The sequence below is a fragment of the Haemaphysalis longicornis genome, unplaced genomic scaffold (genome assembly GCF_048455015.1).
Source record: "Haemaphysalis longicornis isolate Haplotype H1 unplaced genomic scaffold, Haemaphysalis longicornis Haplotype H1 scaffold_4, whole genome shotgun sequence".
NCBI lineage: Eukaryota > Metazoa > Arthropoda > Arachnida > Ixodida > Ixodidae > Haemaphysalis > Haemaphysalis longicornis.
The window spans coordinates 23,381,794-23,403,789 of record NW_027526361.1 but is presented as its reverse complement, the minus strand read 5'-3'; the positions used below and the strand labels follow the sequence as shown (position 1 = coordinate 23,403,789).

The 21,996-nt window shown below is 48.3% G+C and overlaps 1 protein-coding gene across 5 annotated transcripts in view; it reads left to right on the top strand.

Annotated features, from left to right (window-relative positions):
* Window positions 1-21,996, top strand: part of LOC144178374 (hemicentin-2-like) — an 813,819-nt gene that overhangs the window by 228,177 nt on the left and 563,646 nt on the right. For all 5 annotated transcript variants that reach the window (XR_013324005.1, XM_077706161.1, XM_077706158.1 and 2 more), the window contains exons 3-5: window positions 5,873-6,199; window positions 10,965-11,282; window positions 21,681-21,977. Coding sequence is in view for 4 of the 5 variants with exons in the window: in XM_077706161.1 (XP_077562287.1) it covers window positions 5,873-6,199; window positions 10,965-11,282; window positions 21,681-21,977 (942 nt within the window). In the remaining variant the exon portion in view is untranslated. The remainder of the gene's footprint in view (window positions 1-5,872; window positions 6,200-10,964; window positions 11,283-21,680; window positions 21,978-21,996) is intronic.

Below are 21,996 nucleotides of genomic sequence, written 5' to 3'. Positions count from 1 at the left end.
ATTACCGGGCCGGAAGCGCTTCAATCAGAGCCGCTCCAGGCGGAAGCGGACGACGTATACGTTCATTGTTAATTCCGATAACCAGCCGAAATTTCTGCCCACTCGTCTCCGGTCCATCTTCCCTTTTTTTCCCCCTAGTTTTCACTCCCCTTCCGGGGGAAACAATGGGAGCTCGAAGGCTAAACGAAGACCGATATCGTCCGCCAAGCTTCCCTTCTGGGACATAGCGGGACATCGACAGGCCACATTGTGCGACGGCGCTCGCCGCTGCGCCCCTTTCATCTCCTCATCCCAATTTCCACTGAGATTCGCGCTCATTTGAGGGGCCGCTCTTTCCTCATTAAGGCTACAGGAAACCAGAATCTCGCAGGAGAATCTACAAGTGCAGCAAAACTAGCGCTGACCAAATGACATGAAAGCGTAGGGGACGGCGGAACGGTTTAAAAGCGAAAGAAAAAAAACGAAAGGGAATCATTGCCAAGAACTGAGAAAATAGTGGCTCAAATTTATACGAAGCTAATTGATCTTGGCGAGCGCAATATATAATTCCGATTTTTGTACTGCAACTTTTTATCGACTGCAAATAGTTTTGCTAATCGCGGCCCCATTTAACGCGCGTATTTGTCAATTTCTTTTCCCTCATTCCTGTTTTTCTCTAGGATAGGACCTTGTAGAAGACCCTCCAGTGCAATTTAGAATGGTTGTTCCCCATTTCGCGTTCACTTCCATTTGTGTTTTTTTATCAATAGTTGTTCGGTCCATAGCCATCTTATTTCGACGAAAAGCGCTTTGCGGTTCAGATTTCTCTAAGTACGGCGCCCTTAGTTTCTTTTGTATTTTTGCGCTGCGATTAATGGTGATGTCCAAGGCTGCACACAATTAGGCGAAAAAAGGATTTTGCAATAAGGCTATGTGCCGTCTTTTTTTGATCAATCGGAGAAATTAAACTTTTGCTCGAGCTGTACCTTTCCATGATGTGAATTTTCGTTTCGCATGCGAGGCATGGGTACATTTGGTTTTGCTCGAGGCGGTGTTCCGGCGCACCGCTTTAGGTGTACAAGGATACAAGTTTTAAAACGAATTTCACAAAAGCATTACGTTTTTAGGAGAATACTTTTTGGGTACTTTGGGATTAACACTGAGAGCTCGAAAATCCTGTGGCCTGAAAGGAAAGAACGCAGGCGCCTGCATTGGTGGAAGGTTAAACTGTTTGCAATGCTTTGCAGTGCACTTTTACAAGGAAATCACAAAATCACCACGCCTAACCTTTTAACTTAAGTGCTTACGAACATGAAATGAAGCTTCAAACATTCCACCCATGATCTACCCCGAGGGAGAACGGTTACTGCCGCGTTATTGCATTAAGTGCCTCAAGGCGCTTCAGCTTCTCTTAATATTTCAGTTAAAGATTCAAAGTAGAACGTCGGAGCTACACCGTGTCTCTGAGGTGCGGGATGGTGGATAGCTGTAAAATAATTTTGACTACCTGGAGTTCAACTACGTGTACCAAAATCTCGTTCACACAGGATTTTTTAAGACAAAAGGGTTTTATTTGTTTTATTCCGGGATACACCAAGATCTACATCACGTCATATCCGTTACGGAAATGACGCCAGTACAACAAAGCAAGCGGCCTGTAAAGGGTGCACCCCTGCACACTGGGTCTTCGTGTGGGAAAGCAACCTTTAGTACCAAGGAGTACGTTATACTTAGGGTTGCTCGTTTTCGGGTCTTATATTTTAACACGAAAGTGTTTTATGCCGGGATACACCAAGATTTCACTGACGTCGTATACGTCACGAAAATGAAGCCAGTACACCTTTGCCGAAGCGACCCGCCAGCAGTACGCCGCTCGCCAAACAAACCAACAAGGCAGCACCGGACGCGCAAATCATGCTCAGCTGCAGATTTCGCTGCACATCCCACTTTCGTGTTTTGCCGATTCCTGTGACGGAAGAATCAACCGCATTTTTTTTATTTCTTGCACGTTACAAATGCAGCTTGGTGGCCGGGAATAAGGGTCCAAAGCACTTGCTTAACGCCACAGTCCTGCCGTAGTCTCCATACAGAACAGTAGTACATGGCTATCTTAGATGAGGAAGCAACAATGAGGAAGAAGCCCGCAGAAACCTACTGTCGCCTTCACGGAAGCAATTGCTGGGAGAAAAGATGGCTACGGGCGAAAACAACAGAATGAGGCGAACCAGCAAATAAAATACTTTCACTGTCGACATAGAGCTCTAACTTCACACGTGCCCGCAGCGCCTTCTACTTCGGTTTCTTCGCGAAAGCAGCTCCTTGAAGGTTCTCGCTTAGCTCAGCCTCGCATAGTCCCATAGGCACAGGCGCGATGACAGATGAACTGCATCTAGATCCGGCATCCCCTTTAACGCCGGCATTTTTCCGGTGCACTCTCGCATTCTCGCACGCTTGGAGAAGAATGCCTACCGGCTGGCAACAGTGTGGTTTTCCGCTCGCGCTGACTGCTCGTACATCAACAAGAATAATGAAAAGCATGAAGGCCATTATGCTAACTGCAAAACCTGGCCAGGTGTATGTATCGCGCTAGCTACGAAGCGAGAAGCCACAGCGCGACCGGAAAGCGAGCGTCGACTCGAAAGCGAGCTGTGAGTGGTTTGGTGCCAAGCGCGATGTACGAAGAGATGCGCATATTTTCCCCGCTCGACACTCGCTTTGCATTCCCCGGCTACTCGAGCCCCCCTTTCGTGTCGGCCTTAAAGCGGCTTCTGGAACCTGTCACCCGTGTTTACGAGTTGATTTACTTTTTCCCTTTTATATTTGTTGGAAGAAGAGCCGTTTACGTTTTGGCTGTGTTTCATACGCTGCTAGCGTTTCCACGTGAATAAAGCATACTTTATGCGACAAAACTCCACATTATTCAGGTGCAACGGTGGCGCACGCTGCACTGTAGAGTATAGAACTGGGGTATTCTAAGTGCGCAGGCGAATGTTTAGTATGTCGTAAACAGTGATCGCGTATTATCAGTGGATGCACCCAGCGCACGCAACTAGTTTAAGGGACCCTGCAACGCATTTTTAAATTTTTTTTTGTAATCTTAAATGCTTGCCGAATGTAGTCACCAAACACACCCAGTACTTAGATTAGGGGGTCGCAAAGTACTTCAGCGAAAAATTACTGCTCTGTGACCGCCAGATAACTTCGAAACTCACTCAAAAGATTCTTCTCTCTTTCCTGGTCTTGACGTTCTTCGACCGCCCGAATTACGTCACTAAGGCCGTGTAGCGGCGGTTGGCCGGTTTTACTTCATTTGCAGGAATGAACTCTTTTCGGTAGCAACTTAAAAAAAAAAGTCACAAAAACAAAGCAGAAACGGAAGGCATATCTGGTGCGACGAGCAAATCACGCAGTGCCGCTCCGTGCTGGCGATAACTATAGCTTTCGCTGTGCTTCCAGACGCGAAGGAAAGATTGAAAACGTTCATCGAAAGTGTTGCAGAGTCTCTTTAAAAACCTCTACAATAATACGTTGAAAGGCTGGGATGTTGCGCCCATACTTCTGTATGTGAATCCAGCGCCGACCAACGAACGTGTATTCAATACTAGTTGCGCTGACACGAAGTATGAAAGTTGTGGCATCCACGGTGCGGCGGAAGCGGAAACCTGCCAGGGGCGCTGTAGCACCGACGGTACGGTGTCGTCGGTAAGGCGTTCCGGGCTATGTTTAGACCACACCTCCGACGGAATTGCCCGCCTATTAAGGCAGACGTCGTCGGGGTGTCAGAGAAATTCACTCTGAAAGGCAGATTATGGGGTTTAACCCGCCGAACTTATGAGACGCGCCGTAGTGAAGGGCTCCGAATTAATTTGTGATCACCTGGGAATGTTTAATGTGCGCCGAAATCTCCCTACACGGGCGTTGTAGCTTCTCGCCTCCCCATACGGAAAGTAGCCACCGCGGGAGGGATCGAACCCACGTCCTTGGGCTCAGCAGCACAACGCCTTAGCCACTGATCCACCACAGCGGGTCACATTGGATAGCGCAATCTACCTTTGTTCAGACGGGCTATTTCCGTCACGTGCCGACTGAAGATTTTGAAGAGTAAGTATTAGCCCAAGAAGTTTGGTTTCGATGAGCACGCAGTTTTCACATGCAAAATTAGCGTAATGCCTGTGGCTTTGCGGCGCTGCGCATGTAATCGCGGGTTTGTTTACCACCTGAGGCGGTTATTTTTCTAACGTAAAAAAAAACCACAAAGAAATAAATGAAACGGTGCCGAAGAAATACAATGAGGCTGAAACGGGTACGATTCGAATCGAGGCCACTATGAAGGTGTACGCATCCCCGTAGCACTAAACCCGATTAACGGGTCACACCGGTTACACTATCAGATGATAGATACCGCGCTGCAGGAAACGCTATTGAAATGAGTCAGACTGGAGATGTGGCTGTGAAACGGTCTGTTCTGGTGAGTTTACCCATAGCGAGATACGGCATTTGACTCCGTCGAGCCCCGGATGACGCTTGTAACTGCCCGTTCCATCCCATGGCGCGTCGAATGGCAGAAGCAGGGTGAACGGGCGATAGACTTTCCGCATTCACGCGATTGGGACAGCGGCCACAATTGATGATAGTCTGGAGACGGGCGCACTGGAGAATATGCGACTACGTCGTTCCGGGCTGACTACGGGGAATCTGACCTTTAGTGACTACATTGTTACGGAAGTGTCGAATGATACTTTGAGGTGGACGCAATTAAAGGGCTTTTGTTCTGAAAAGACTGAGTGCAGAGAATTCAGCGCAGGTGGAAGATCCTGAGGTGTTCCAAATTATTTGCAGCCCCTTCTACGGCACGCTCCACAGCTTAAAGGTGTAGTTTTCACGCGCAAAACATGTATTCTAGTTTTAAAGCCAAGCTTTCTATGCCTGACTAGAGCGGCGCAGATCGAAACACCAGAGCGTACTACAGGAAAGCCAACTTTACACACGGGGTTTCCACAAAGACCACATGATGATGGTGATTATGATGATGATGATGATGATGATTGTGGAAAACGTCCAGGGAGGCAAGGGAGGAGGCCGTTGTCGATAGAAAGCAGATATATTTACACTATGTACAGAGAACCGGTCTATAAAGCGTCCATCTTGTAGCCGCGCCTGGTCGTCTTCGTCTTTTTCCTAGATGTCTGTAGAGCTACGTGCCTGCATCGTCTTCGTCGCCTTCGAAAGTTCCAACAATGATGATGAATCGTTAAGCGCCCGAAGAAAAAAAAAACGCTTACGGAGGTCGGAATTGAACCTGGGTCCCTCGCGTTATGGATACGACGTCTTTTTGATTGCGCAATTACAACCCGATAGAAGCAGTTGAGAATTTGGGCTTTGACTCGCGTTGTATGAAAGAAAGCTCCGCGTTTTAACCATCTTTCCCCCAAGAAAGGGGCTTTGCCATACGTCATAATGTGCAAGTGCAAAGTCGTCGATGGTGCATCTGAATTACAAAGTGTCATCAGCTACTCATATTCGAAGCTACTCGAACTTCTAAATAAATAGTATTCAAACAAATCAACAGCGAACGCCCACTTTCGTAATTTCGCGCAGAGAATGCTACGCGTTTCAACCGCCTTTCTTGTTAGGTGAGAGAGTCTTTTATTTTTTTATTTTATATCAATTCTTCTCTCTGCTTGATCGTGCGCACAGATGTTTGGGATAAACATAAGGGTAGAAGTTTGTCATATATAGATGCTCGGAGAAGAAGAAAACTTTTTTTTGGGGGGGGGGGGGGGATGAGGGGGAAGGGGGGCTACATGTTTTCATGTGGTGTTTCAGCTGCATGTGCGCGTGTAGTTGTTCAGTGCTTGAACATTGTGCTGATACGAGCCCTTGTCTCCCGCAGCCAAGCCCAGCGTGCCCGTGATCGAGATGCAGGGCCAGGCGCTGGAGGGCGGCGCCACGGTGGGCCCGCTTCAGGAGGGCGACGTGCTGACGCTCACGTGCAAGACGTTCGGGGGCAAGCCGATGCCCAAGGTGGCCTGGTACAAGGGCGACCTGCAGCTGTCCGCCACGCTGGACGAGAGCCGCGGAGAGCGCGGCGCCGGCGACGTGGCAGCCACCTTTGCCACGCCGCTCAGCCGACAGGACCTCGGCTCGCGCTTCGAGTGCACCGCCGCCAACGAGGCGCTCGAGACGCCCCTGCGTAGCTGGGTCGAGCTCGACCTGCACGGTACGCGGCAACAGAGGCGCACCGCATCTGTCGGGCTGTTGCAAGGCCCCTTTAAAAGGGTCCTGCAGCACTTTTTTTGCCTTTTTTATATCCTGGATGCGTTACGAAAGTAGTCAAGAGAGTAGTCAAGTCGAACAAGAGATCAATAAGTACCTCAGCCAGAAATCACTTCTCTATGCCCATCAGATAACTTGGAAACTTGCTCAAAAGAATTTGCTCTATTTCCTGGTCTTGGCACTTTTAGAGCGCTCGAATTACGTCATTACACCGGTGTAGCGGCTATTAGTCGGCTTTCTTTCAGCCGCAGCATTAAGCGCATTCGATATCAACTTAAAAAAGACAACAAAAGCAAAACAGAACTGAAGGCGAATCGGCTGCGACGAGCAAATCACGCAGAGCCGCTCCGGGCTGGCGTTAACTACCTTTCGCAAAGCTTCCAGACTCGAAGGAAAGAGTGCGAGAATTTATCGGCAGGGTTGCAGAGTCCGTTTAACTGACGCGGAAACAGCGCGCGTTTGGACGGAGGAGAGATCTACCCACCACGAGCGCTGACAGGATCTTTTTTAACCTTTGAATAGAGCTCGAAGCCCGTTCGTAGAAAGAAATACTCTAAACTGAAAATAGAGATGTTATAAGTTACTGAACTACTGGGAACGAGTCATTAGCACTTCAAGAAAAAAGTTGAAGCCTAATGTTTTTTTTTTTCTGTTGTGAAGGACAGGATTTGTTGTAGAAATTTAAGGGTTGCGGTGTATCCTACATTTAAGGGGCAGCGAAAAAGCAAAACAAAGTCTACATGCAAAATTAACGACGTGCGGTGGGGATGCAAACACTGCGACAGCCGTCGGGCTGACTCTTGTCAACCTATTCGCACCTTCTGTGTACTTCAAAGCCTCCGACATGCTGGGCCGCACACTAGCCGGCACTCCTGCGACAGGGAACGCCAAAAAGAGGGCGCCGCGTCAAGTGGGCGCGCTAGTGAACACAATAACCTTTCGTATACGGCTGTCGCAGTAATAACGCTTCGCATTGGCGGCTGCAGCCGTAAAACGCATCCTTTATCCTATCCTATTTACGACCATGCCTGTAATTCAGTTTTGTGTGCCGTCTGTAACAATTGTTGCCACGGAAAGTTTCGCGCGGACCAGAACGGCTACGAAATTAAACAAACGCTACGTCCACAACCACTGGGGGCTGGGTTACAGTGCTTACGCAACTTCGGAGACTAGCTGTTCTTAGTTGTCGAAACTCGGGAATAACAAACGGTAGCCGAGCTGCCTGTGTTTTCTTTCATGTCTGGAGTTCTGTAACGCAATTTGGAGCATGCTGCAGCCAACAAGATGAATTCATACGATAACCTAATTTGTTCCGAACCATGAAAAACTGCTTGCGTCATTTCTTCGCGCATGCTTTATATCTTCCCTTGACATGCTTTGCTATAATTTTTGTTTAAATTTGAAGCATTTGTGTATTCTTTGGCCGTGCTTTCTGGGTTCGGTTTAGGTGATCGTGAAAAGTACACATTTTGTAGTTTGTATTTCATTTCGGATTTCTCGTCGTGGAAAGTAATTTACCATTTTATTTTATATTCCGTAGGGCTGTCTCAACTGGCAGGCATCTGGCGGCCTAAAATTCCATCCTGCTACCACCAACAGTAAACTCAGTGGCACAAAAACTCAGCGAAATTAAACTCTGCGACATACTTTAATGACATAAATCAGCGACAAATGATGTTTACGCATTCTCACAGCTCCAGGCTCCAGAAATGACCGAGAGCGCTGAAATCAATGTGATGGTAGGGGTTTAGAAAGTATACGTTGACGGGATCTCCACCACCGCCTCTGATTCTGCCCAAAATTGATACGTTGGTACTTTTTCACGCTCCCTACAATTCCATCATAAAAGAAAGCATGGATGCCCACTTAGCTTCGTTTTTCAAGGTCGGGGCACGGTTAGGTAGAGAGTTTTCAGCCGTTAAAAGCGAAAATATACTGGCTAGCTTCTGTTGCAACGATGAAGTGTGGCGAGAGATAGTTCGAAGACACACTTTCCCGGACGAAAAACCTGAAGACTGGTTTGAAAAATTTATCCAACATTGCTAGCGCTGAGCTAACACAGACGAAGAATTACACATAAGACGACGAAGCGCTTCATCGTCTCGTGGGTAATTCTTGGTCGGTGTTAGGTTGGCGCAAACAATGTTTCTTAGTAAGGGACTGATTGATTCATTTTAAGGCTTAACACACCGAAGCTACACCTGGGGTATCTGGCGCGTTGTAGTGGAGGGTTTCGGATTAATTTTGACAAGCTGTGGGCCTTTAACGTGCGCGGAAATGTCGACAGACGTATGTTTTCGCTTTTCGACTCCATCAGAAAAGCAGCTACCACGGCCGGGATACAACTCGCGTCATTGGGCTCAGCAGCACAACGCGTCAGCCACTGAGCCACCGCGGTGGGTTTAGTAAAGGACCAACCGATTCAGAAATTCAGGTTATTCGCCCCAGTGGCTCGGTTGCTAACGCTTCCTTCCCCAGAGCACAAATTTAAGGGTTCGATTTCCGGCCGAGCGCAGTCTTTTTGATGGAGGTCAAGAACAAACGGTTAGATTTCGGCGCTCGTAGAAGTTATCCGGGGGGGTCTGCAGTTTGTGTCACGTTTGTGTCGCGTTTTTTTTTAAAGTGTTGCGCGATTTGAAGGTTTCGGCATGCAATTTCACCAACTAGCTAACTCGCCATTCTTCATAGCTTGCACAGGTGTAGTTTCTTTGTGCTAAACCCTAGTCCATTTTAAAGACCGTAGTCTTTCTTGGGCTACTTAAACGCAGAAATTTTTCTGTCTGTCTGTCTGTCTGTCTGTCTGTCTGTCTGTCTGTCTGTCTGTCTGTCTGTCTGTCTGTCTGTCTGTCTGTCTGTCTGTCTGTCTGTCTGTCTGTCGGTCGGTCGGTCGGTCGGTCGGTCGGTCGGTCGGTCGGTCGGTTGGTCTGTCTGTCTGTCTGTCTGTCTGTCTGTCTGTCTGTCTGTCTGTCTGTCTGTCTGTCTGTCTGTCTGTCTGTCTGTGTCTCGATTCAGCCACCCGGCCCAACTGAAACAGAAGCTGCGCAATAGTCTTAAATTCTCATAGCCAAATCTGAACGTCTCCGGTGTCAATGTTCATGGATGTCAACATTATTGAAGAACAACATATTACGCAAATATAAGGCAGAACATCAATTCATGAATGATATTTGCAGTGTTCCTTTATTAAAAAATTCACGGATGCTTGATTTTTGCCATAGCAAATGAAATACTACACCAACTTCAGAAAACCGTCGCCTGCTGTTGCCCGCGCTACCTGGCGGCATTTAAAAATCAGACGGAAACAGCGACGAAATGTTCCACTAGATAGGTTCCAACTTCCGCTTGGAACGCTCGTGGAGTAGGGCAACTTGATTCTACAAACGTGCAGTAGGGTGCCTCGATTCACGCACGTCTCCGCCGTACGGCAGGTCTGTAATCGAGGCACCCGACTTGGGGCAATGGAACTAGGTAACTTTAAATTGACTTGAGCAAACCTCTAGCGTGTGATCTCGGGAGGAACGAGACGGGAGGGGAACAGTGTGAGAGAAGAGCGGGAAAGAGAAGGGAGGCATTTACTTGCCAGGGGCGGCAGACGGCTATCTTTTTTCGTCGACATTTGCAACGAAATGAGCAGATACGCGGCCATTTTTTCCCTAGAGCTATGGCGCTACGGTAGTCGCGGCACCGGCAGCACACTGCAAACGAGTGCAGAAAGCTGGGCAAGTTAGTACGGGACAATTTATGCCTATTCCTATATAGCGCAAAATAGACGAAAACACAGAAGAAGATTGCGGACGGGACAGGATCGCATTATTTGAGCTAGGAAGCATTTGAGCTAGGAAGCATTCATAAATTACTACAGACCACATTTTCTATGGCTAGCTTCGGGGACAGCTGCGTAGCCGTCTTTGCTGAAATTCAGCTTTTCTTTCTCCGTGGCTGCGCGTTTACGGCGTTGTGCGGAACTTGTCTTTACATCGTTAAATAGCGCTTGAAACAGGACGACAGCAGAGAAGACACACAACGGCGCTAACTCGCAACTGCTATTATTACGCATAAGCACAAATGTGTACTCAGAATGAACACCTGCCTAGGTCAACCCCTTGATAGTGCGCTTTAATAAACACAAGATTACAATGGTTAGAGGATTACGATTCGATAAACACAAGATTAGCATGTTCACATTCAACAAACAACCCCCAAAACACCTAAGTTAATGCATTTGATAAGAAAAGAAATTCATTTTCATGTAGTGCCACCGACGCGTTGCTGAGGATCTCTCATTTGTTTTTTTGTACTGATTGCTATCGTTCTTTCTTATATAGAAAGCTTCAATTATCTCTCGTGTCAATTGGTGATTGTGCCACCCCAACACGCTGGTGTTCTCAAATAATGGACAGCATTGCACTTCGTTCTTAATTGTGTGGGGCGCGCAATGCCGAGTGATATGTGCATGAGGGTTTTTCGTGAATGACCTCCGGTGCTCCATGAGCAAACCGCACTATCGAGGGGCTGACCTGGGCACGTGTTCGTTCTGAGTACATATATTTTTGTTTATATGTAGTAAAAACAGTTGCGAGTCAGCGCCGTCGTGTGTGTCTTCTCTGCTTTCGTCCTGTTTCAAGCGCTATTTAATGATGTATCAACACCAACACGCCAAACTGTCAATTTTACTCAACTTGGCTTCCTCTATTCGCCGCGACGTGCAGTGAAGCCCCTGGAGCTGGAGATGGAGAGTCCCAGCATGCCAGCCAAGGCCGGCACGGCGCTGCAGGTTCGCTGCATCATCTCGGGCGCGCGCCCCGTGGCCGAGGCGGTGTGGTTCAACCGCACGGCGCGCATGAAGCACCAGCCGCAGCCCGGCATCGAGCCGCTGGGTGACGGCACCTTCCGCACCGTGAGCACGCTCGAGGTCGTGCTCACACGCCACGACCACGAGGGAAGCTTCACCTGCAAGGGAAGCAACGCCGTGCTCGACGCCTCCGGGGAACCACCTCTTGAGAGGACCGTCGACTTGCTCGTACTCTGTGAGTGCCGCCATCCTGAGATCAACATTAGAGCGAGGAAAACATATGTCGTTTTAGTCAGGTGACCAGATCAATGCCCATAGATCGCTCACTAGTACCCGCATTCCTTGTGTATCTCCGTTTTAAACCCCTGCTGCAGCTTCGGGTTGTGTAAGCTAGTCCATAGAATAGAATAGAATAGAATAGAATAGAATAGAATAGAATAGAATAGAATTGAACTTTATTGTTGTCACAGAAGGATACATCACTACAATATAGTCAGTACAGAAAGGGGTCTCAGAGGAATAAACAGTAGTGGGATCCCTTAGATCTTGGCTAGACGCCTATCGTAGCGTGATTAGCGCTACTACGCTAAATAGCTAATTTTTCCGACGAATGGAAACTACTGCGAGCTGTACCAGTCATTTATGCAGTTTATCGTGATTGTATTTTTTTAATGCTTACACAGTTGTACCAACGCAGGGTGCAAAAATGCCGATGTAATAGGATCTCTCATTTGTTTTTTTGTACTGATTGCTATTCGGTGAGCACAGCTGAGATGAGCCCGATGCATTTCTTGGGGAAATTCGACGCGGGCGGACGATTTTAATAAACATGAGTAACATATATGAACGTGGCCGCTAAAACACACTTTACCAATGCATGGTGGGCTCAAAATAAGTGGAAAGTAGAACTGAATTATTTGCTTCACAATGATATCTTCAGGGATGTGTCCTTCGTCTAGTATGATCACGATATACGGAAGTAAGCTCCGCTCCTTTGGTGACCGTACGGCTGCAGAGCTTTATGTTGCTGTCCGCAACTCTTATTCACGGGCCATTTAAATAACCAATACTCTTGGCTCAAATCCTGATGCCGTCATATCGGACGAAGTAACTGGAAAGGGTACCACTTAAGTAGAAAAGTATCTTTGTCGGTGTCTGGAAACCACTCAATGAAAGCCGCCTTAAAGTTAACGCCGCTGCGTAAGAGCCTCAAGTTATTGCGCCGAGGATTTTGCGGAAACCTCCCGAACATGGACTTCAAAGAGCGAGTCTCGCGATCCTCGTTCGTAGGTTTTCAGCAAAGAGCAAAACAGTGCCGAGCAACACTGCAGACACGGCGAAACAACAAAAGTAAAAAGAAAATAAAGCAGAGCTATTTTCCGTAGGAAGAAAGCAGCCGCGATCACAAAAGTGAAGGCATTGAGAAAGTACTCCGGGCACTTTATACCCTCAAGCACCTTCGGCTAAGAACAAGAGAGCACGCTTTTAATTCAGCCACAACTTCGTCCCCTTTTTGTGGGCATGTGTGTTTTGATCTCGTGTTAACTCACGTGTGTTCCCAGTGGTCCCGCGTAACTTAATAAGATCAAAAGTACTGCGGCGGTGCTTTGCGAAAGAAGACGAGGGAAAAGCAAAGCTAGAAAAATATATGTATGTATAGAGAGAGAGAGGGGGGGGGGGAGAAAAGGATAGGAATCGGAGGAGCGGGTTTCTTCTTCGGCCGAAACAAACTTCTGATCGAGTTGTCCCTCCTGCTATACTTCTTTCAGCGGTCCCGTCGGTTTCCGGCAGAAATTACAACTACAAAGGCACAAACTCACTGGCGTGTATAAACTGTCCTACGAAAAAAAAAGCGAACCAACCAAAAGAAAGAAAAGAATAGAGCGAAATTCGGCGTATACGCAGGAAAGAACTACCACGACGTCCGGCTCCCGTTCCTTTTTCTTGCGAGTGAGGCGGCCGACTTCTCGCGTGTTTGGGAAGATCTGCGCCCCCATCAGCGCGATTAAAGCGCCGTGCTCAACCGCGGGCGCGTTAATGATTAATAACGTACGTGTGGTGGGTGTGGGGGGTGGAGCGCCCCCCGCCGTAGGGGTGTGCGCGCTTCCTAATGATTCATTCGCGTGGAAGAGCTGTACGGATCAGCTCCCCCTCCGCTCGCCCGAGCGTCCCGGTAGCAGCACAGGTGGAGTGGGAACGCGATGGGAAAAAGAAAGACTGCGAAGAAACTAATAACAGGGGCCGACGCCGGGAATTATTTAAAACTATTGCCTTGAGCAGCCCGGATCTCTTCCTTGGGCGAGGTTGTAGAGCTCTCGCGTCCGTGGCGTGCCCAGACGCTTAGGGCACGCGGGGAGGGACACTACAGAGGTCTCCGGGGGAAAAAAGTTTACCCTTCTTCAGGCTGAGTTGCGCTGGTCGTCAGGAACTTCTCGCCATGCAAGTCTCCTTTGATCGACGGGATCTTCACGATGTTGGTCTACGTAGATCCGTTCTCTCTGGTGTTTTTTTTTTTTCGCTTTACCTGCTTGATCGGTTTGCAAAATGATAACTGCAGTTCAGCGTTTGTAGGCGATAAAGATAATGCAAATGTATCATTTTTTTTCACCTGTACTTGCGCGAACGAGCATCGAATGAACTGGGGAATGCATGTTTTCGCATCTCAACGCAAGTTTTGGGACCTGTGTTCTACAGATAGAATTAATTACCAGCGAGGTCCTCGAAGCGCAGGCCAGAAATTTAAACGCAACAGCAGAAATGAAACTTGGCCGGAAGAGGAAAACATGCACGTTCACTGTAAATTTCCTCTTACGTTACTCGTTATTTCCTCCCTTCAGCCTTGCCGTATGCTGCGTTGCATTTCAAGCATCAGTTATGTTCAAACTTGCCACACAGTTGTAGCTATTTGAAGCGTTACAAGACATTGCAAAGAATTTATTCCTCCCTCACCATGTCTGCTAGTGCCGTTTAGGGCCGGCACTTTTATTAGTAACTTTACCCACAAGCAGCACGCATGGCGCTAGTGAATGAATGATCGTATTGTCTGTACTCGCATTTCGAGGCGCAGTATTAGTTCAGGCATTATTAAAGGAGCTATGAAGAGAAAATACAACTTCGTTTAATTTGAAAGAACTAGGATTCAGTATCTCACTCAGCTCCATTACAGCCAAAAAAAAAAATGTTTTTTAACAAAAAAAAAGCAGAAAGTATTTAAAAACTTTCAAATTTTGCGCCACAGTGACGTGTTATGAGCAAGAATGACGTCATACGGGCCAACAATAAAACATAGTTTTCAGTGCGTTAACTGCACGTTAGTAATCAAGTGATGCGGTCAAATGGAGCTAGAGGCCCCATTACAGACGTCCAGTCATGTGTCTTCGCGACAGGTCAGTTAGGCGGCCGCCAATCGCACAAACAAGGTTCTGTGACGTCATAGAAAAGTTGCGGGAAATTGGCTAGGGGGTCGCGACTGCTTCACACGTTTTCTTTAATATCTCCGTTATTTGTTCGAAGATTGCGATGATATTGGTATCATTGTTATCGGGATTAAGCAGTCTTTCTAATAAACCCAACTTGCATTTTGTCTTCATGGCTCTTTTAAATAAACTTCGATCACATCTTGCAGTGACGTTGGCGTTAGGAAGCCGAGGGAGCGTTGCAATCGTTCAGGCAGTGCACATACATTTGCTTCACTTTTCCCCCACACCTGATTAGTTGGAATTCTACCAGTAGTGTTCATTTCCATGTACACGCAAGCATCAAAAAATAGTTGCCTGCGAGAACGGAGTTTGTCATTCCACAGATATGAAATGTACGGAAACGGCACCGAAACAGTCACTTTGAAGAAGCGATTGAGGTCTTCTCTGTGTGCCCGTGTAATCAGACTGGTTCAACCTCTGACACTTCAGTAGAAAGGTGGTAAAAAGAATAGATCCTCCTCATGTCACCCCTGAATTCCGCTCTTTAAAAGAGAAAGGGTATGTTATTCCTTTAAATTCTATGAGGCAACTGCGGTGAAACGACTTGATGGCTTGGTGAACGTACGTACAGCCACGAGCAAAAGTTTACAGGCCAGGGAAATGGCAATTTTATTTTAGGTTATTGCTCTTCCTATAGAAGCCCGACAATCTGTCGGATACGTTCGAGATGTCGTATATGTACTGAACTAATGGAAACTACCACAAATAGTACTCCGGGCTGCCGTGCGGCAGAGAAATAACTCAAAACCTGTGCTTTCGTTGTCCGTAAACTTCTGCTCTTGGGTGTACCTTGTTTTTCAGGCGATGTCGCAGCCATTAACATGATTTGCCGCAGGATATTCGCAAATGCAACGAGAATCTGCGCATCGCGGGCAGCACAATTCTTAAATGACGGACTGTAGAATAAAAGACACACGGGACATAATCCTCGCGAACGAGAGTGCAGGCCGTCGCACCACGTCCTTGCGCGAATGGCTCTAGTACACACGTCAATTTCTGTCTCCAACACGCTAGCCACCGCTTTGGCTTACTGGCTAAGGCACTATGCCGCTGAGCCCGATGACGCGGGTTCGACCTTGGCCTCGGCGGCTGTGTTTTCGTGGAGGCGAGATACGAAAACTCTCGTTCGTCGACATTTCGGCGCTCGCTTAACATCCCAAGTTTGCAAAATTAGTCTGTAGTCGAGAAGTGTGCGAACAAACAGTGCTCGGTCTACTGCAGATCCACTTCATGTATGCAAGACGCTTAAGATGTTATCCGGCCACTATGGCTTACGCAGGATTTCTCTGCGGCGATAAAAAACAAAAATGAAAAATTCAGAACAGAAACGTTGAGGATACTTACAAAGGCAGTATCATTACACAACCATTCAATGTATACCGTTAACTGCTATGGCAGAACATGAGACCAGCAGAAGGCGCTGTATGTTGTATTCACTGGCGAGGCACGCGTGCAGGCAACCATGTGAGTGCGCCGTTACTGGATACGTCGGGCTCCGTGGGATGGCGGTACTTGTCCGTGCTAAGCACATGATGTATGTTGGACGTTCCAAACACTACCCCACCGAACGCAAAGTAATGCCTCGACTCCAATGTGAGTGCAATTAATAACATCTCTGTTGACACCACCATTGAGAATCGGGTTGAAACGGAGCAGACGACGCACGCCGGTGACACAAGCCGCACCATGTCTCTGGCGCTTAGGCCATGTCCGTGGCCGCTTACAGTGTTGCCGATTGAATAAATTGACAGATAAACGTTTCGGTAAATACCATCTATACAGAACTACACAGATGGATCACCGGAATGCTGAACCACAGTATAACGGGAGAATTTGCAAGTACGCGAGGTTATCGCCTTCAATCGAAATCACCAAATCTAGACAGCAAGGACGTGAAGTGAGAAAAGAATGACTAAAGCTGGGGGGCTCCTCCTTTGTCTTTGTCATTCAGGTGTGAGTGGAAGGTCCCCCCAAGAGGGAGGATATAAGAGTAGCCAGCCCCAAACCAACCACTTACTCGCGAAATTTGAAAACGAGTTCAGGTGAACTGAAGACAAATAAAAACGATAAAGCCTGAAAAATAGCATGACTTCGCACGTCGGATGCAGCGTGGGATCAAGAGAGCTGTACATTATAACTGGCTCTTCACACACTCCTACTGCCCAGTCACTTCAATACAGACGTTTGCACATGAATCGTCCTCAGTACACTTCGAGCTCCTCGCAGCTGAGAAGATTGCTGACTTCATAGCGACGGGCAACCAGGAAGCGATTAAGACTTGTGTAATGACACTTAACTGAAGACCGATTAGCGAAGCTACTAAAGAGCTGTGTGGGAGCAAAATTAAGAAAAGAAACAATGATTGATCACGGGCACCGGAAGGCTGTCCCAACGCGTCCAATGAAGAAGGCCAAACCGGCGAGCGAGACTATTAACTATCGTTAATACTCAATAGTTCCCCATCATAAATACCAACTTGATCCAAAGGCTACGAGAAAAAAAATGACCTGCAGCTATTATACACTAAAACAACTACCCTTTATTACCGACAGACCTGTACCGAGCAGCCCAAACTTCTAATACACAAAACCGGCATCGAAGCAGCACTCACTGATTACTATCTTCGCAAAAATGAAGCATAGGTTCCCAGAAAAGGAAGACTGCAATGCCCACTGGCAGTAGTCCCCTCTGTACCACTTGAGAGCTCGCACGGGATGAGAAAAGCGTGAAAAATTGTCTAAAGACCTCGCATACAGCCCCGTATCCTGCACTGCCCGGTACTCAGAGAGGAAATCTACACAACAGAAGAATATCTCCGCCGCGTGAGTGTATCAAAAGACACCTTAACTCCTTAACCCCAAACCAACCCTTCCTTAATTAAACCATTAGAGCCGCCATACTCTCTTGCAATAAGTTCATTTACGTTTCGCCGCCTATAAGTTCTATGAGCAAAGCCCCTGAATAGGTGCTGAATTGGGTCGGTTGGCATCACCTAATATGACTGATGACTGCGAAAGCACCTACCACAAACGCACGCACGTGCGCACGCGTGCACACAGGTCGGACACCGGCGCCAAATTCTTCTTCTTGCCAAATTTGCGATCATGACCCCGGAAGTATGCTCACTTAGTCATTTTTAGGGTTTTTTATCAACGCTAATTCACACTAAATTTTCATGGCGCCGTCTTCAGGTACTCTCTGACGGTAGTTACTTCTCTCAGCCCTGAAATGAACCGTGACAGGAACACGTCCTCCTCAAACAGACAAAAATGAGGACAGGCGGCGGTGACAGTGGAGGAGGCTTCGTCCCGTAATGAGGTTCCACAGCGGCGGCCATTGTTGAACCTGGGTTGCAAAGCAGCACGAACGAACGGGGCGCACTTGAGGCAACAAAAGGGTGGCCCCCAGTCAACGGCGACCATCCCGCGTTTAATTTACGAGCCTCATCCTTGGCACACCGCTCTCTCTTCCTCCCAGCCGCGGTTTTTCCTCGCACACGACACGGGAGAAATAAGCTGAACGCTTCCGCCGAGAGAGGAGGGCGCAGGGATGAGTAGACCGCGCTAATGTTGGCCCTATTTCCGGGCAAAGCGAGCTCCGAGCGGCGAGGCAATACCGGCGGGCTTCCGCTGAGGAAATTGCTCAGAGATAGGAGAGCCCTCGAGCTCACAAGAGCCGAACAGAAAGTGAGAGGGGGAGGCACGGCTCGGCTCGAGAGCCAAGGTGCGCAGCTATAGGCCGGGCCGTGTCGGAAGGGTAGGGCAGCCGCTTCTTTGGTTCGCCTATACCCTTCCGACGCCGTAGTTATGCTGGCATTGTGGTCGGGAAGGCGCTCACGCTGCAGGCAAACTTCGGGTAAACTTCACTGAGATTCCGTCGTGATTGATGCTCCGGGACGTCTCGTAATCCGCCCGGTCCACCATTCGGTGGGAATAGTTTCCACAGTATCGCAGGACGCTGCGACGCAACCTACGCATGCATGAACCGAATCCATCGAAGGGGCGTTCAAGTATTTATATGAGTGGCGAGAAACTTTCGCGCCACTACTTTGGAATAAAAACCCACTTCCAGCACTTCATATTCTACTTTACCTTCGTCGAGATACTCTATATTAACGCTGCCGAGGCGAACCCTGACGCCATGATGAAGACAACTCGCTATCGAAACGTGGGCAGAGGGCTGGGACTTGTGAACTCATTCTTACGGCACTTGGGAGTTTGTTACTTTTTTGTACAATCTTCGTGGCAGTTTGTTTGGGCAGAACGTACAACAAACTGATAGCGCTGAAAACAGTATGACGGATGAAGAGAGGCGCGGCACGCACAAGCGCTCACAGCCCCCCAAACTAGTCCAAACTTTCCCTTAAATTCTTCGCTGTCGACAGTTAGGAGAATTTATAAGTACCGGCTGCGCTGCGAGCGCCCTGCACCCACATGTCCCAGAGCAGGGCAAATGGCGTGCAGTCTTCTTCCTTCTTGTGCACGCTCTATACATTAAGCAGGCTCCCAACGTGCTTATCTTCCTTATCCGGTCGAACGCATCTACTCTGCCCGACCAAAGAGACGTCGATATTTTTCATGCACGTCGATTGCCGTGGCATCGCCATTTCGCTTCACCCCCACAGCCATCCCGTAGTGGTCAGCGCGGTCCGGCGATTGCGAGGGGAATGCACGTGCTGCGTATGACGGAGGCGCTCTTCAAACAATGAGCTAGCTCCTCAAAGAGGCTTTAACGCTCGTAATGCCGATTCCCGGAGCGCGCGCACTTTTCTAATTTCATTGTGGAGCACGTGTGGAGGCAGCGTCCAGCGGCGGCTCCTAACAATGATGGATGCGACACAAAGCGTTTCGTATCGCTCTTGCTCTTGCGCCCCCGCCAACACTCGAAGGAAGGGCCTTATGTCGACGCTAAAGCAGTCATTTGAACGCGAGACACGTTTCCCAAGCGCCATTACTCAAAGAGAGTGTTTGGCGTAAAGCTCGTGCGCCACTCGCGCTCGCCTCCTTTGTTTCTTTTCCGTTTAGGTTTTCTTTCGTGCCGAAAACGCATTAGTCTCGATAACACTGCATCTGCTTTGTTTTGCAGCTTGATCGAGCGTTTGGTGCTTTTTTTGTATTCCGGGTGAAACGCGGTGAATAGACGAGAACACGTTGTCGGAAAAGGAAGATTTTTGAGCGTTTTGTTTATTCGTGTCGCTTTTGCTACTGAGTAAGCATTGTTTTTGTAATTTCGTGATGCTTCCCGAATTCATAGTATTTCAACTAGCGTAGCAGCAATGCTTGATACGGGAAGCGAACGCTGCCGTTCTGAAAAAATAGCGCGCGTTGCTCGTGAAGTTCTCGTTGGGATTGTTTTTTTTTATGTAATCACAGCTACAAGGTTTTAAGCCATCACACGTAATTGCTTTCAACATCAGGCTGCCTTTAGATTAAATTGATAGAGAAAAAAAGCGAATACATGCCGTACCTATCCACTGCGCACAGTAACCCTCTTTAACGGTGCGATTCTTTTTTAATAGAGCTCTTTGTTTCGTTTGGCGTCGGCGTAACCGAGCGAAAGATCTATTGGCACAGGGAAGGCTGAAAGACAGCGAACGTAAAGCGCAGCGCCAAATGAATTACGGAAGCATGAGTAGGATAGCCGAGGATAAAACTGTGAACGAGCGATGGAAACGGGTAGGAAAAATAGAGTAAGGTCACTCGCACACTCCTTTGTGTTCGCGCTATCGTGGAGCCGACCGCTTGATCAAGGCCCTAACTATGGCTACGAGTAGAACGCGAGCTGCTGAGGAAACAGCGCTTCAGGGTCTCTGTCTGCGGCTAAGAGATGTCGCCATATGAACGTGTCGTTGAGCGTTCGTCGGTGCCTGTGTGCGGCGACTGCTGTGAAACGCCCCCTACGCATTGCCAACGCGCTTCCTCATGCGATATCGCGCGCAGTTAGCGAGGCAGCCGCGTCACAGTCAGATAGCTGCATCTTTCAGTGGGCCACACAACACATTGTCCGCGCCAGCCACGCTCCTCACAGCGTTCTCTAAATCAAAATACAATTGTCTTTTCCTCTGTCTATTTAAAACCAAAACAAATAAATAGCTGCGCTCATATTCTGCGTGAAAGAATATTGTAATCGTCCGGAAATTTTTCAATACACAGATACATGCACAAGCAATACTGTATCGATGTTTTTAAACATTGTGTCAGTATGTGATTTAAAAAGTAGGTAATTCAAAGAGACCTAATGACTCGCTTTAGCATAATACTACTGAAGAAATGTACCTAAAAGGAAACAAAATGGACGACTGTTGGGTTTGTAACGGGAAATATGACGTAATACATACATTATGGTCAAGGAAGATGAAGCACGATGAACGGGCGGACAGACACACACACGCAGACGCACGCGCGCACACACGCATGCACACGTGTGCGCAATTCCGGTAACGTCTTGCGGCAATCCAAGCAGGGCGACGGGTGTCTCGCAAGTTCATTGGAAGGCAAGCAGGCACGCCATACATGCATTAAGTTGGCGCGCTCAAGTTGCATGCACATGCGAGCAAGGTGAAATTCGGGTATGGTCGTCCGCGCAAGCGAGCTAAAACGACACCGAGCGCAGAAAGCACGGACTTTTTGTTCTGCGCTTGGGCCCCTTTCACGAATCATTGGTCCCGTGATAGCTGAACGCGGGGGAAGTTTAACTGCAAGTTCGAAGAGGTAACGGATGCCGTTAAAGTCACAACTGCGTAACAAAGCTCTCGTTAAGTCCTTTGAAAATCAAGTTGTATTGATAGTAAAAGAGCGCAAATGAAGTATGTTCGTCTCCAGTTTGTTCCCTCGCTTAGCTTACGGTGTTCAACAGTCATGTAAAGTAAATGAAACGAGCGAACTCTGTAGTCAAAGAGCGCAAACCAAGCATGTTCGTCTCCAGTTTTATTCCCTCACTTCGCCAATGCTGTTCAACAATCAATCGATAAGTTAAACGTGAAAACTTGGGCGAGTTGGTGATGCATGTTGAACCACAGCGCAAACGACGAGACAAAGGACGATAGCAAAAGGACGCCTCTTTCTGTTGTCTTTTGTGTCATCGTTAGCGCTGTGGTTCAACAGTCTATAAGTTACCTGAAACGAGCCACTGACCCCGCTTTCCTGTCGACGCAGACCCCCCGGAGGTGAAGATCGAGCAGAGCCGCGTGGGCGTGGTGAAGGAGGGGGGCCACGTGGTGCTGCACTGCTCGTACACGGCCAACCCGCGCATGATCCTCGACATGCGCTGGTTCAAGGACGACGCGCCGCTGCGCTTCGACCAGGACGACAGGCTCGAGCCCAGCAACCCGGGCCTGCCCACGCTCACGATCCGCCAGCTGACCCGCCGGGACCGGGGCCGGTACGGCTGCGGACTGCGGAACGACGTCGGCTGGGGGAACTCGACAAACTACGCGCACCTGGACATCCTCTGTGAGTCCCTCTCCTCTGC